The sequence below is a fragment of the Halichoeres trimaculatus genome, unplaced genomic scaffold, assembly GCF_033239565.1.
Source record: "Halichoeres trimaculatus isolate MK-OKI-2021-1 unplaced genomic scaffold, fHalTri1.1 fHalTri1_scaffold_18, whole genome shotgun sequence".
Lineage (NCBI taxonomy): Eukaryota > Metazoa > Chordata > Actinopteri > Labriformes > Labridae > Halichoeres > Halichoeres trimaculatus.
Window position 1 is genome coordinate 12,158,848 of NW_027437196.1, and position 15,287 is coordinate 12,174,134.

The window sequence follows — 15,287 nt, forward strand, 5'->3', positions numbered from 1 at the left end:
AAAACACACACAAACACACACACACACACACACACACACACACACACACACACACACACACACACACACACACACACACACACTCACACACACACACACACACACACACACACACACACACACACACACACACACACACACACACACTTGTTCAGTCACAGTGTAAGTGCATATATATAATTCTGGCATGATCCAATGGGCGCACAGACGCAAGGGTCTCTTTAACTTTATTTTGTCTTTTTGTTGCAGTTAGTCCACATTAAATAGTCTGAGCCTCTCTCATTACAACTAGAAGTTTGACGAATATTTACAAGCCTGATCTACATATCATTGTTCAATGTTCAATGTGTGAACTTTTTGTCTAAAAATCTAATTTTCAATAGCTTAGTAAAGGTAGATTCTGCAGGATTTTCCTTAAAAATAAATGTCAACTTTTACAGGAATAATCCTGCTAAGTTGTCACTTCTGGGCCTCTATATGTGTGTCACTGTCTGTGTCTTCCTCAAACCCTCTCCTCTGCCAGTATGTTGATGTCTTGGTTGTACCGGGACATTTCTGGGTGGAGAGTTGGGTGGTTTCCTTAGCCAATCACAGCACACCCAGTGCGCAAGGGACAGTGCGTGTTGATTAGCAAGTGGAAAAAGCTATCCCGGCTACAATAGTGGACGTAGCATGGATCAAGAACTGTTCACCAAAGTGAAATAAAACATGAAACAGATAAAGCTTTTTCCTAAACAAAGGTGAAGCTTGGCTCAATTTTCACTCGCTTTCCAGCACTTGGCGAACAGGATGGGACAAAGGGCAATACAAGATGGCTTCCTGCTTACCAGGTATGTGACAAATAACCCCGTGATTAGCTTGTGCTAACATGCCAAGTCAGATGTATGGCTCTTGAGTCTCTCCCACATAGAAATGTGATGCTGCAGGTGGTTGCTGGGCTAGTGAGTCACGGTTGGAGGCTGCAGGTGTGTGTTGCTGCTGGCACTGAGCCAAGGAGGAGGACCCAGTTTGAACGTTGTGTTTTCTAACAAGTAATTCCTGCAGACCCCACCTTTAATATTTGTTTATTAACATTTCTAAAGATTGAATCCAATGTCTCACTGATCATAAAAAAATTCAAGATGAAATTGAATTTAAAAAATAAATTCTCATTTAAAAGCATTAAAGTAAATATGTAAAGTATTGTGTATGGATTAGTGCAAGGACTATGTTTTCAGGTAAATTGTGTCAGTTGGGGTCAGAACTCAAAGCAGGGTCACATGGAGGTTAGCAATACACTGTCTGAGCCAGATGAGCTGTAGCCTCAGTCCTACATCTGTGTCTGCTCAGGATGTCTATTCAGGCACAGGATTGCATGTGGGCTACCCATGTTTTGGCAGCATATAGAGCCTGTCACACAATTACTTTAGTTACACATGTGTGACTGAAGGAATTGGACCGGAAAATGCTGGAAAAAGCATTTAAGTGCAATTAGTGTCAGTAGAATGAATGTTTTGGGTAAACATACATAAAGACTTTCTGTGATGTCATAGTTTGGGACTGAACCCAACTTTCAAACCCATGCAGATGCATACAGGCAAACATATACCGTAAGGAAAATCTTATATGTAGGAGATAAACTGAAAACTTAACTTAGAAAGAAAACTCATTCTTTGTGTTCCTTGTGACTTTTCAACAAACTTGGCTACTTCAAATTATCCATGAGCATAAAAAACTTTTGGACACCTTCATAACAGCCATTACAGAGGGGTATCAATAGACTGAGACTTTGCAGCATTTTGAGAATATTTGGAATTCTTGGAACAAACCTCCAGAGTTGAGGTAGCGCTTGCCACTGCGGATTGAGGGATACTTTTCAGCCAGCCGCTTATCCGGCCATATAAGTCCCTCTGCAGCAAAGAGCACCTTGTGATTGGCTTGCTGGAACTTCCTGAGAATCTCCTCTGGTCCTCCAGCAAAGATAAGATCATAGCTAAAAGGGAGGAGTGAAGATAAAACACAACTGATCATTATCTTCATCATGACAGTGTTTTTTAAACAAGAAACCTGCGCTGTGACACGCCTCATATGGATAGACATCTCAATGTATACAGTTGACATTCTTCAGTGGGCATTTGTACGGGCAGGCAAAGTGCTGATTCATTCACACAGTTCCATGATGGATGAAGGAAAAACTTCCTAACTTTCTTTTCATAGAACTTGTGGTGACTTAAAAGCACAGGGCAGATATTTTAGGATGTGAAAAATCCCAAAGTTTCTCCTTTTACTCCCAACTGTGAAGCTGTTAAAGGACTGATTCCTTTAAGTGACAACTTTTCCACAGAGTCACTGGCTATAAAACCCCAGCTACTACATTTCACTTTGATTTTTTCCTTGCATCAGCACAGGCTCATCTAAAAATATCTGATCCAAATAAAACTCTAGGTATACAAACTGTTTTATATATGGTGGTGGGAAAAGGGAAAGACAACCACCTCTTTGGATAACCTGTGCTACCTCAGGCATAACATGAGAGGAAGCTCTGTCTAACATAGGTGAGGAGTGCTGTATGATTCAAACTATCCACATCTGGTCAGCACATTTATACACGCACTCTCTGCCCCTTGTAAAGCTGTAAATTACAGTCTCTGCGGTCGTAAAAAATGACCTTCAGTTCCTGACAAAACAATTATGATGATGTTTTACATTAAATAATGTAAGTACGAGTCAGACATACTCAGAATCAAAGCCAACTGACAGATGTTAGATTCTACATGTTGTATACCATGATGTCACATATGATGTAGTAACAGATTATGAAAAAGCTGTGATAACACTATAAAACTTAAAGAGGGCAACTCAGGACTTCAGAACTGTACAAACAGCAATGTGTCTTCTCTTTTAATAAAATCCAAATGAGAAGTCTTTAACGTTTTCACATAGGAAGAAGCTCAAAGCTCGCATCATATCCAACAAGGCTGTGTCCCACATTTCAGGATTATTTCACCGTTTCAGGAACAGACGAGTGACTTCACGGGGACTATGTTAATGTTTTATACAGCCTATGGTCACAGACTGAGTGATTTTTGGCCCCATGCAGTGATTTCCACTACAGAGTCATGTCTGTTTTTGATGCAGTGTCACCTGAGGGCCCAAAGATAACAGCTGTTATTAGCAGTTTTGACATTTGTACTAGTGGTGCACCGATAACAATTTTCTGGCCAATCACAGATCACGGATCTTTAAAAAGCCTGACCTGCCGATACCGATTTTTACTTTTTAGTTTTTATAACTGACAGCATATACCTATAATGTTCCAATCTTATTTTATTGAAAATCGTCATACAATACCTGTGAAACAATAAAATCTTTATGTTTTAGCTTTGACAATCAATAAAGTGTCCTGAGTCATAGGTCCCTGGCTGGCTGTCAGACGTTCCCAGAGATATATAAGGTCAGTTTCATTTATAAGGATGGGCTGATCACCTATCACCGATCACTGATCACCGATCCCCCAAAATTAAGGCAATGTCTAATTTGTACCTTTTGTATACAGAATTTTCTAGATCCTATGAATCTTTCAGGGTTTTGAAGTACTGTAGATGATAAAACTTGAAAAAAAAATTTGCCCAGGAACATTCTCATCATCCAAATCTGTAGTTTTGAGAGACTGTCCCTGGAATGGCCTCTTTATACTGGGTCGTTTCAACCGTCCTACAATTTGTTGCAAATTATCTAAATTGTTAAGAGATGTTTCCTCTGCCATTTTTTAGATATTAAAAAAATGATTTATTCACTTAAAAGAGAAAACATTTTTCATAAACATTCAGTTTTGCCAGTTTCAGCATTTGATATGTTGTCTTTCAAATATATTCAATTAAATATAGACTTTAAATGATTTTCAAGTCATCATGTCATGCTTTTATCAATATTTTACAGCGTTATAAAGGGTGTGACAACTTTGCATACCAGTTATTTATGTGACTTGGTGCAGTGAGGATTATCATCATCATCATCTGCTCCATTAGAGAGAGCGCAGCCTGCAAAGCTGTTATTATTCCAATCCACTCTCATTATCTCAGCAAAACTTTCTTTTGGCGTTGAAAAATCATCCACTATAATTCCACTACCTGCATGTGAAAATTACCCTCCTCACATATTTGCCCATCCTCTATAATAATGCCTTTACATGAACCAGCGGAGGGGGTTAATCGTCAGTTCAGTGGAAAGAAACAGCTCTCTCTGAGAGGGAATCGCTTTCAGAGCAATCATTATAGCCTGTGATTGTGAAAATGTGTTTAATCTCTGAATCATGGATCTACACAGCAATTAGAGATGTTCTGCTTCCCTTTCTTGTCCTGGATATGCTTTATGTTGCAAATCAAAGGTAAATCAGAACAAAGCTTGATTAGACTGACATCTGGGAATAAGATTAGCGGCTCTGATGAAAGTGATGCACAAAGAAAGGAAAGAAAACAGAAACCACTGGTAATATCTTTCCTATATAGCATCAAAAATATATGAGTTTTGGGATATTCAGTCTCAGATTAGTAAGTTTTCAAACATCCATCTGCTGCAGATATCAAACAAGTATCAAGGCAAAATGTAGCATTGGTCCAAGGTGAATCTAGACAGTCATATAACATTGAATAAACGTACCTATCCACAGAAAGGACAACCAAATCCTCCTGGTCAGCCAGAGTCTCCATGGCCTCCTTCAGTAGTCTGACTTTTTGGCCCCCGCCAATAGAGCGACCGACATCACCGCCTTTCCATGCCTCTCCCATTCCCAGCACCTGAGACGCAGCACAGAATGGATGAGATGTACTTCACATGCTATGAACGCAGCACAATAACGCCAATGGCAGAGGAAGCTGTTTGGCATTGGCCGAGAAAATTTGGCAAATTTTTCATTGACACAACCTGCAAATTCAGTTTTGCTGCTCATCCCATAAAAGCATGGTCCTTGCATATGTGGTACCATTGAATTATTTTTAAAATACATTGTCTGTCCGTTCTTTTTTTGTCTTCTTTTCTTTTCTTTTCTTTTCTTTTCTTTTCTTTTCTTTTCTTTTCTTTTCTTTTCTTTTCTTAGACAGCGCCATCTCAAGCGTCTCTTTGTCTTCTCTTTGGATACCACTTTCTTTATTTTTCTATCTCTTTCAATCTTCCTCTTGTCAGTCCTTCGCCTCTAAACTTATGCTAGCACACAGAGCGTCAGTATTTTGGCACCTGAAATGCAGGGACTACATTGGCTGAGAAGCGTCACATGGGATGGCTTTACCTGGATGCAACTGGTCTGTGCATTTCCAGCTCTACTTAACCAATACTGTAAACACAACAAAAGCTGCACAAATAAGTATAGAAGCATCCCGCTAACTTTAAAATCCCCTCATAATTAAGAGGCGATAGGTTTGGGTCTGCACAGGGTGGGGTCACCCCTGGTGTCTACCAAAGGTTTGCTGAGGTGTTCTATGAAGAACTGCACTCATAACAAGCTGGGAGTCACATTTTTGTTTCTTTTTAATTTATATCTAAAACCAAGTGGTAATTCTTCCAAAAGGAGGACAAGACAACAGGTTGAAAAAAACAGCTGATTTCATTTATGACTGTTTTTCATCACTCTTTGAAATTAATAAGACTATCCAGCCAAGAAACTTTCTGTTGAACCAGAATCAAATTAGAACAGCACACTGAAAAATGACTGTGCTGAGCAGTAAGAAAACACTTTCACACTGTCTCAGTGGTTTGTAATGGAAATGTGAAAAGTAAAAACACACAGCTGAAGGGGAATGTGGGAGTATGAGTCTTAAAAGTTCAGAGCAGCCTCATACATAACACCTAACTTCTGTCAGGTCCCTGTTTTCTCTGCTCACATCTGCAGTGTCCTTGGGTTTGCTGTACATAGAAGGGAGCACTTTAAGCCATTAGAAAAAGTGTAAGTTAGCGAAGAACAGTAAACTGACGACAGTAGAGGTTCAGAGAGGTTGCTTGCAAGGATCTGTAAGTAATGGGAAAAAAAAGAACCTAGAGGGAAACTTGAGCGCGTTGGATAAAGAAAGAAAGAATTCAAATGCCTGGCGACACAAGCTGTCTTGTTTTTGTAATGTGGCTTCAACCACGGGGCGAGTTTCTGGACCCACAATGAGGAGTGTCCCTTTAAGAGGGTTGTTTTTGCAGCTTGCCACACCTCATTGTTCCCTCTAAGAGGCCCAATCAATCAAGTTTGTTTGAAACATTCGGCCTGTATGTGTGTTTGAGCAAAGCATCTTTAGCTGGGAGGGCTGCACGTTTGTTTATATAGTTAAAGACTATGGGGAGACTGACTTACCTTCACAGTGTAGTTGAAATAGTTCGCAGACTTCATAAAGCGCTGGAAGCCATCTGTTTCCTCTGTTGCGACGGTTAAAACCAGCAACTTTTCTGAAAAAGAAAGAAAGAAAAACAACATCTCTCAAATGTCTTATAAAGTCATCACATATGTCAGCCACCAAATTACAGGGATGTAGGGATATAATCTTGCTCATGAAAATTGTAACATTTTATGTTGGAGCTTAAGAGGTCTAACATTTAGATCTCTTTATGGCCAAACCTTGGCTTGAATGGTTATATGTCAAAATATGTTGGTTCTTATATAAAGCATTGAGATTCCAACTTCCTCGTGAACCTCAAACCTATGTCAACAAACTGGTAACTGCTTGGCTAAGCAGTCTAAACCTATACCTCAAATTAGCTACACATACTGTAGGCTTGATTTGATTCTGAAACTGAGGCCCAATTTTAAACACAGACTCAATAGTTTCTTTCCTGTTGGGTTAAAAGAACTCCCACAAAGCTCCAGGACATTTCCAGTGGCCATGAGCTCTGAAATCTGAGGTCCAAAGAAGGGTTAGACCAAATACAAATTAGCACTGTAGCCTCTTGTGAAGCTAGAAACAGGCAGACTTAACCCACTAAGCTGCTTTTCACTTGTACTGTTATGTTTTGTCAAACCAAACCGGGGTGGCCTTGATTAAATAAAGGGCCAAGGAAGGAAGTGCCCTGGATCTCGAGATCCTGTTCACTGGACTCAAGGAAGAGTTTTCATTCTTTTGCAGCTTTAAGATGAACTCCCTCTGAGCTAGAAGTCACTTACACCAACAAAAGTTAATGACTCTTTTATGTGCTTTTATGAGACCACTTGAATACAAATCCTGCTTTTCATGTCTCAAGAACCAACCTGCATTCAATTTAATATACAGCTCAATGCTCCTCTAAAGCCTCGTAAACAAGTTATTCGCAAGTAAGATAAAAAGTATGAGATCAAGTACCAATGAGGGACCCAGAAGTGCACTCTAACTCTAAGACACTTAAATACACCTTTGAAATATAAATGTAAAGACTTTGTCATTGTTCCTTTTTGTTGAAAAAATACTTTTGGACTTCTCTTTTTTACTGTACTGTAAATCTCACAATGCTATAGAAGAATCTGGACCTGTGAATAAATATACATTTGAGGGTTTGCTGTGATACTCTCATCCAACTGCATGATCACACATACCATCTGTAGCTACTGAAGCTAAAATTTACCACGTGGGATAGTTAGCTGATAGTTAAAACAGATTCCAAAATTATAAATGCCAGCAGAAGTAAGTTAAGGTAAGGTAAGGTAAGGTAAGCCATTATTGAGCAGAGTATTCATGTGCACGTTTAGTTGACTCAGTGATTAATGTTGTCAGTTTCGCTAGCAGACACCAGAATTGCTAGTTGGTAAAGAATTTATATCTGGGCCTCCCAAAATGACCACTATGTTGCCCAGCCTGCCTCTGATCGTTTATCCTACTGTTCGGTTTAGGCCAAATCCCCCACATAGATGGTTTTACATTCTATGTTTACGCTGATGACACCCTATTCTTGCTTGCTTGTAATTGCATGCAACTTGGGTGAAGAGGTACTGTGGAGAATAATGGTTTGGCAACTGATGTAGAGGAGTTAACCACCAAAAAAGCATTTCTAAACTAAATATTAACACTCATACGGATGGTAAACGGCTCCCAGGTTTGTGAAATAGCAGTGAGTGGACAGAAGAGATAAGCAAGTGGACAGATATTAGGTGGACGGACGATTTTAGCGGAGAAATCCAGCTTGTACCCAGAGAGCAATTTAAACACACAACTGTCACTATATTCTCATGACTGTATTATCCGTGGACACTTACCAGACTGTGACATACCAGGATGTAAACGTGTCAAATCAGAAACCCTCCCAGACCAAAAAGAGCACAGACCGCTGAGTCTGAGATCTGGTTCATAAAAGAACCAGAAAACTACTTCCAGAGAACTGCACCATATCAGATAAAGAAGTTGCTGGTGTTTTGGTGTAAAATGTGACCCTGTCAACTGGTAATTCTCAGCAGTTAATCACTGATTCTGTCAGCTGAGAGTCACCATTTAGCATGGTTGCTTAGTTATTGTAGGCCTTGGTGGTAGTCATTGGTTGTGTTTGAAATATAACGCATCCACTCCAGGACTAGCCAAAGCTGTTAATGTGGTTGATGGCCCACTACTTTCCAGTTGTAATCAAGCAAAAACAACAAAAAGCATCACCTTCCGGCTTGTAGTTCTGGTCCCAAAGAGCAATAGTGATGATGTTCCTGTGGTTTACTAAACGTGTACATCCCTAGTCATAAATAAAACTTTGACAAGCTGCTACAAACACATTGTCAAAGTTTTCAACAGGAGCTTAATAGTATTTATTAGATCAAGTTTATTTTAGCAGTACACCAAACCTGAGTGGGACTGGTTGAAGCCCCCAGGAGCAGGTTCAGTTCTTAACTTGTCCAAAAAAACATTACCAATCTCACTGGTCTAAACCAGGTCAATATTAGGAGTCTCCCTGTAGCTCTTTTCCATTCATTTCCAAATGTTGTGACACAGCCATTCTCTCATTCCAGTCTAGCCTGTGGCTCTGTCATCGCTCTAATGTCCATCCCAGTGCTCATCTGACAAAAAGGTTCAGTTACAGGTTGGAAATCATTCCCTGTCTGCCTCTAACCTAACAGCTTCAGATGACTTTTATAGAGAGGAAGAAGGCCAGTTTCTGAGCACCATGAGATTCATTCATCAGCTGAGCCTATGCATTGCTCACAGGACGAGGAAGGCGATTATGGGCCACAGGTGTTCCCCGGTTTCCCCGTATTCCCCGCTTGGAGTTGGAGAAAGACCGAACATCTTGCTGGAAGAGAATGATGTGTCCCACATTTGGGAAACACATTTCCTTCACAGCTTTGTTCAACAAGTAGTTTTAAGACTTACAAGAGAGTCAACCTGTTTTCCATTTTCCTACATCAGATTACATTATGATGGCAAAGTTGAAGCAAATTACAGCTGAGTAGGATTATTAAATGCAATATGTGCTGGTATTGAGAGAACTAAGAGTGATAAATCAACAGTTTTTCCCCTAAATTTGCTTTGTGAAGCAGATATTTCTGGAGGACTCACACTTCAAATATTTGGATTTAGAAGTGCATTTGCAGATAGACTTTCCTTGAAGTCATTCAAAGTGCTGAACACTTGAATATGCAACAAATAGCTGTAACAGCTGAAGGAAGATTGCCAGACAGTGTTGGGATTTCCTGGCAAATTTGAGAGACCTCCATGAAAACTCCCCGAGTCGTGGTGCTGTGACTCCAGCGAGGACATGTGTTCTTTATTTCTTCGAAGATGATCTCAATTTGGGTCAGTAATAACATCAAACTGGAATTGATCAACAGTAGCTTTGCTTGTATTTTGGCAGTTGAAGCCAGTGGTGAGCTGAGTGATCCCAATTACCCTTCAGTGACTTCACCCTGACCTTTTGGCACCACGCACGCTTTTCCCCAGGCTGTAAACTTACAGGCCACATGAGTGCATCCCAACAAGTCAGCTCCCAGTTAAGTACAGCCTGGGGATGACACCACCTCTGATTTAAACAGATGACACTGACACTTTTATTTTCTACATTAAAACGTGTTGTTGAAACACTTAGCGGTGGTTTCTTTTGTGGCTTTACGGTACAATTCCTAGTTGGAAAAAAAACCCATTGGATTCACAGTTCCTTCATGATAAGTGCGACTGGAAACACTGGCCCAAGATAACAGAGCTCAATCCAGATGAAACAGAAAACCCAGCACAAGATTTATGAGCTATCACTTCTATTCAAAGCTGGGACTATTCATCATTTTTATGTTGAAATTAAGTTTGCCTGAGGATTTCGCAGACTGCCACTTTTTAACACCTCATTAATATTTTTACTCTGTGGATGGACAAATTGTCAGTTTTACATCATACTGAGATCACAGGCTTGAGGGGATTAAAGCAGCTTTTAAATGTGTGGATGAGAAAATTTTATTCTGAGGTAAAGTTGAAAGCAGATCATTTAAACAGATTTTATGTTGTCATTCAGAAGAAATACAGAGTTTCCTGCCAAATGGAATCTATTCCCACTCATAGAAGCAATTTAATTCTTGTACAAGTTGTCTTATTCAAGCTCTAAGATATAATAACTTACGGTCGAAATCATAGAGGATTCATTTCCCTGTGTAGAATTTAACGAAGGAAACTAAAGTCAGTCACTTTGTTTTAAGTCTCTTTTTCTTTTCTTTTCTTTTCTTTTTTGGTAGGATAATCAAATGTTTTGAACCTCTTTTAGTTTTTTGATAAGAAGGCACACCAGTCAGAAAATCAAAAGGCCTGATAATCAGAGCTGTGAGTCAGAAGGACCATCATTCAGAGGGCCCATAGGTCAGAAAATCAGAAAGTTTGTTGGTTAAAAAAATCAGAAAGCCTGTTTAGTCTGGAGACCAGATAGTCAGAAGACCTATAGGTCAGAAAATCAGAAGGTCTGTTGGTCAGGAAATCAGAGGGCCTGTAAGTCAGAAGGCCCATTGGTCAGAAAATAAGTTTAGATTTAGTTCATTTTCTTAAATCCAAACTAATTTTCTGGCTTACAGGTATTCTGTCTGGTGGACCTTTAGACAATAAAGCCATGTTTCCACCAAGCTGTCCGGGTTGGTTCAGTACGGTTTGGGATGGTTTGGTACAGTTAAGCCTGATCCCGTTTGCATTTCTACTGCAAAACTGTGCCCTCTTGTGGTAGGATGCCGAAAGCCGCAGCTGTTAAACAATAGCGTGAGGCCGTAGCAGCTTACCCCGCTATTAAATCCAACAAAGCAGAAAAACGCGACACAGTAAACAAAAAGCACAGATGGAAGACATGCAGAATTTCATCCTCTCTGTGATTGGCATGTAGCTCTTTGATACAAAGTGCAATCAAGCTTTGTTTCAGAGAAGTCTGTGTGGAGAAATGCAGCCGCTGTCGGGGTAAGTGACGATTCTTTTGACCAATCAATAATCTGCAGCGTGTTGCTCCACCTTTCGAGAGCGGATTGGTTCAGTCTGGGACCCATACGGAAGGGTCCCAAAAAAGTAGGCCCGCTCGTCTCGGTTTTTAGGGATCTGTCCCGGGATAAGTCAGTGGAAACGCCGCAAAATGCGTGCCGTACCGAGACAAACTGAACCATTCTGCTTGGTGGAAACGTGCCTTTAGATGGGCTCCCGCAAAAGGACCACTCCCTGACATAAAGTAGTAATTCCTTATTGCATAACACATCATGAAGTATGCTGTGATGCCTCATCCTACTTTTCAGTTTGGCACAAATCCCCTATACAGATTGTCTTACCTTTTATGCTTATGCTGATGATATCTTATTCTATTTAGCAATGAACTCTTTACCTGGTTGTAATTTAAAGTTAATTATATTCTTTTTGAATAACCAGATTACTTCTGAGAGTAACTTAACCCTATGGAGCCCAGCGTACAGCCATCACTACAAGTACTGCATATCAAGTATCAATTGGCAGTAGATTTGTCCTCAGATAACATAGAAAGATCATTCTTTTTGCATATGAAATCTGGGGAGTTACACATTCATACTGCATTTTAAACATGTCCTAATCCGCTGTTTGATGCATGACATTTCTGTCTTAAGAAAAATATGTGTAAAATTTTCGCATTTCTATGATTTTTTGCACTTTTTAGCCATTTATTTAGTCTGGGCATAAGTCTGCATGTTTTATTAAAGTTTGGGGTATAAGGGTTGTACTGATGTCTAGCAAAAGTTTTCAGCAAAAAATAAGACTACAGCATGTGAAAAACGTAAAGGTGTGCGGTGTCAGACTTGGTATGGTAGGTCATAAAGGATTTAATTACACTTTATTTTTTAATTTACATGTGAAGGCTCAAGTTTTTACTATACTCTGGTCACCTTAACAAAGGATAAGAAGCTAGAAAACATGGACCAAGGTTGAATAGTTACCTGTGATTTTTTTTTTTTAAACTGTTCATTGTTTAAAGCAGTCTCCAAAGATAAAAAACAACATGTATTTTTCACTCTCCAGAGAACAGGGAGGGTTCAACCTTAAAATTCAGGGTCATTAGTTCAGTCCTTTAGGTGCGTTTCAATACACATCACTGTCACTTATAGAAAGCATAACAGAGGAGAAGATCGTGACACTCTGAGGTGGAAGAGGACTTAGACAGCCATGATTTTGTGGGACTTGTGTTTGGTCAGAGTAAACATAACACACTCTCATGTCAGCTCAGAAAGAACAGCCCACAGGAAGAGAGGAATGCAGCTCTTACAGTAGTGCTGTAACTCCTCTCCAAGAAAGGCTCGGGGGCGCCAAGCCGTCTTTCCCTAACACTTTCTCTCCCTGTACCACATGGGGCTCAGCCGTCTAGGTAAACTTTCACACTCGGATGAGCAAAAGTCCTGACCCAGTGGTGGGGGCTAGCTTAAGTAAGCATTTCTTGTAAACCGGAAAGGGTATCATGGGAAAGTGTCCTGGTTTTGAATATTAGGATGACACAATGTCCTCTTAAACGAGACAGTCCCAGCTGGTGAAACCACTGCTCTTTCTATTTTGGTCAGCTAAAGAAAAAAAAAAGAGTCCCTGTCTGACTAAAATGCTCAGAGGAACTGTCTGAAGAAGTTTCGGGAAGAGACTATTGCAACCTCCCCTAAAATCAACACTGTTGAAGCATTTTCAACAAGGTTTAAAAGAAAGACAGTGGCTGTATGGCATTTTAAACTTGTAAATGAATTTTAGTAGCATTATTCTAAAGTATCTGTCATCAGAGACAAAGCTGCTCCATGTGGTAATTAAGTAATATCTTGAAAATTTGGCAACTTTGTCGTTGAAATATCCACACTGACTGAAATGATGCTGCTGTGAAGGGACCAAAAAGGATGTTAATCCTATGGGCTGAGATTTGTGCCACCACAAACTGAATTTAAATATTACAATGGATTTTTTTTTATTCTGTACTTTTGAATTCAAGGGATACAGAGTTGAATTTTCAAGTAGGTCAACCACAAGTTTATAGCAAACAAATTCACTTGTGAAAACATCCCACTCACCTGAAGATCATGCTTTACAAACTCAAGATAAAAATTCAAATTCAGTTTTCAGTGGCACAAAATCTCAGCCTATATAAACCAATTATCAGTGCAACCGTGTGCTCTTAAGACATTGTAAAATGTGACTTGGCAAATGCTAAAAAAGCAGAGTAGTAGTTAACTCAGTCATAATGACTAGGAATGAATGATATTACCGGCAAGTTATCGGTATCTGCCAACACACCGATACACGCCAATATAGTAAACCTAGAAAATGGTGGGCTTCTGCCTTCTTGATTAAATGCCCGACCTGCTTTCTGTTTGAAATAAATTGTTGTATTTTGCACAAAAAAAGAATAGTACATAAAAAAATATGATGAAAGTATGCACCGTAATGCTGTATGCTAAATCCAATATAGAAGAGTATTGATGATCTCTGCTTCTGAGCCAGAAAAATATATTAGTATTGGTAATCGGCTAAATGACTTGTAAAACATCATCATATTAAATATTGTACATCCCTGATAATGGCGCAATTGAAAATGTTTTTATTGGCCTTTTGGGGTAAGAGAAATAGATTGTGAAAAACATCTTTGAAGCTGTGCTACAGTAATTGGCTTTGTTGTTCTACAGTACTTTTTAGATTGCCTTCTGTGGCACCAAAAAAAAAAAAAAAAAAAAAAAAAGAGAGAGATTGGGAATGAGTCAATGTGGGCAGGAGAGCCAAACTCGTGAAAAAAGCTGAAGCCAGTAGCTCAGAGAGGCTGTAAATTGGGGTGATTAGTCTTAAAAGATTGATGGGAGGAGTGGAGAGTTAAGGTTTTCCAGCTTTACAACACGTAGGAATTTAAGTGTTGCTCTGGCACAGAAGCAGAACTGTTGATATCTAACAACCAGCAGCCCCAAGGCATGCAGACGCTCTTTTGACCTATTCTTGTTACTTACGTGAGCACTCCATGTGTTAGTAATTAGCTGCATTTTAAGGGATGATTCAAAAAAAGATCAGCAAATCCCATCCAAACCGGTCTGTCACTTGTACATTATTCCATCTGTCCACAACGTCAGTACAGTTGTTGGCTAATGCCTCCTCAAAGTCACCATAATTTATGCATCGCACCATTTCCATAATCCAAGAGGCGTGCAGGGCTTCTGTAGAATGTAGACTGTGTTTTCAATTACACATGTCAAACCACAGACTCTTCAGCCTGAGGATGTGGAATGATGTCACCAGCATTGTGCCAGGAAACAATTTTGGAGTCTCGTCACAAACCATAATGAATCAGGGGCAGCTTGTTTGTTTTACCCAAGAGAAATACTAAAAACAAAAGTAATTTTGATCTGGTTTGTGTCAGCAGGGGATGATTATACTTAAAATTAATTTCCTCTTCTGGCAGTGCAGGGTACTGCTTTAAATCTATCATTGAAAGGATCACACACTTATTTTGCTTCCGTATTATAAAGTTAAAGGGAAAAAACTACAGTTCAAACTGATACTACATGTAGATACATTTTTGATAACAAAAAGGGGGGGGGTTTCATGATATTAGCTGTTACTGGTTATATATTCCACAAGTGGGCTGTTAATCAAGTATCAATACTGACGTTCACATGATGGTAGCTACTTTTTTTTCTATTTTGTACATTAACAGCAAATTAAAAACACTTTAAAGATACTAGAGTTAAGTTCTTGGTTTGGCAAACACATGTTCCTCTGAGCGTGTTTCATTATCTTAACAGGCTCCAGTCATTAGGTAAAAGAAATTGAAACCAGGGGCCCATAAACACACAGTGACTGTGCTCATTGTAGCTGTCTGCAAAGAGGCCAAAGGCCCACCTCTTTACCTCATCTAAAGTCGATCAAAACTAGGCTTAGTTCAGCATTTCCATCACC

At 39.6% G+C, this 15,287-nt stretch overlaps 1 protein-coding gene across 2 annotated transcripts in view; it reads right to left on the reverse strand.

The window, feature by feature from the left end:
• The window catches only part of plod2 (procollagen-lysine, 2-oxoglutarate 5-dioxygenase 2), a 43,584-nt gene that overhangs the window by 22,863 nt on the left and 5,434 nt on the right, over positions 1–15,287 (reverse strand). For both annotated transcript variants that reach the window (XM_074693882.1, XM_074693881.1), the window contains exons 2-4: positions 6,311–6,402; positions 4,639–4,775; positions 1,809–1,972 (exon numbers count right to left, since the gene is read on the reverse strand). In XM_074693882.1, the coding sequence (XP_074549983.1) occupies positions 1,809–1,972; positions 4,639–4,775; positions 6,311–6,402 (393 nt within the window). The remainder of the gene's footprint in view (positions 1–1,808; positions 1,973–4,638; positions 4,776–6,310; positions 6,403–15,287) is intronic.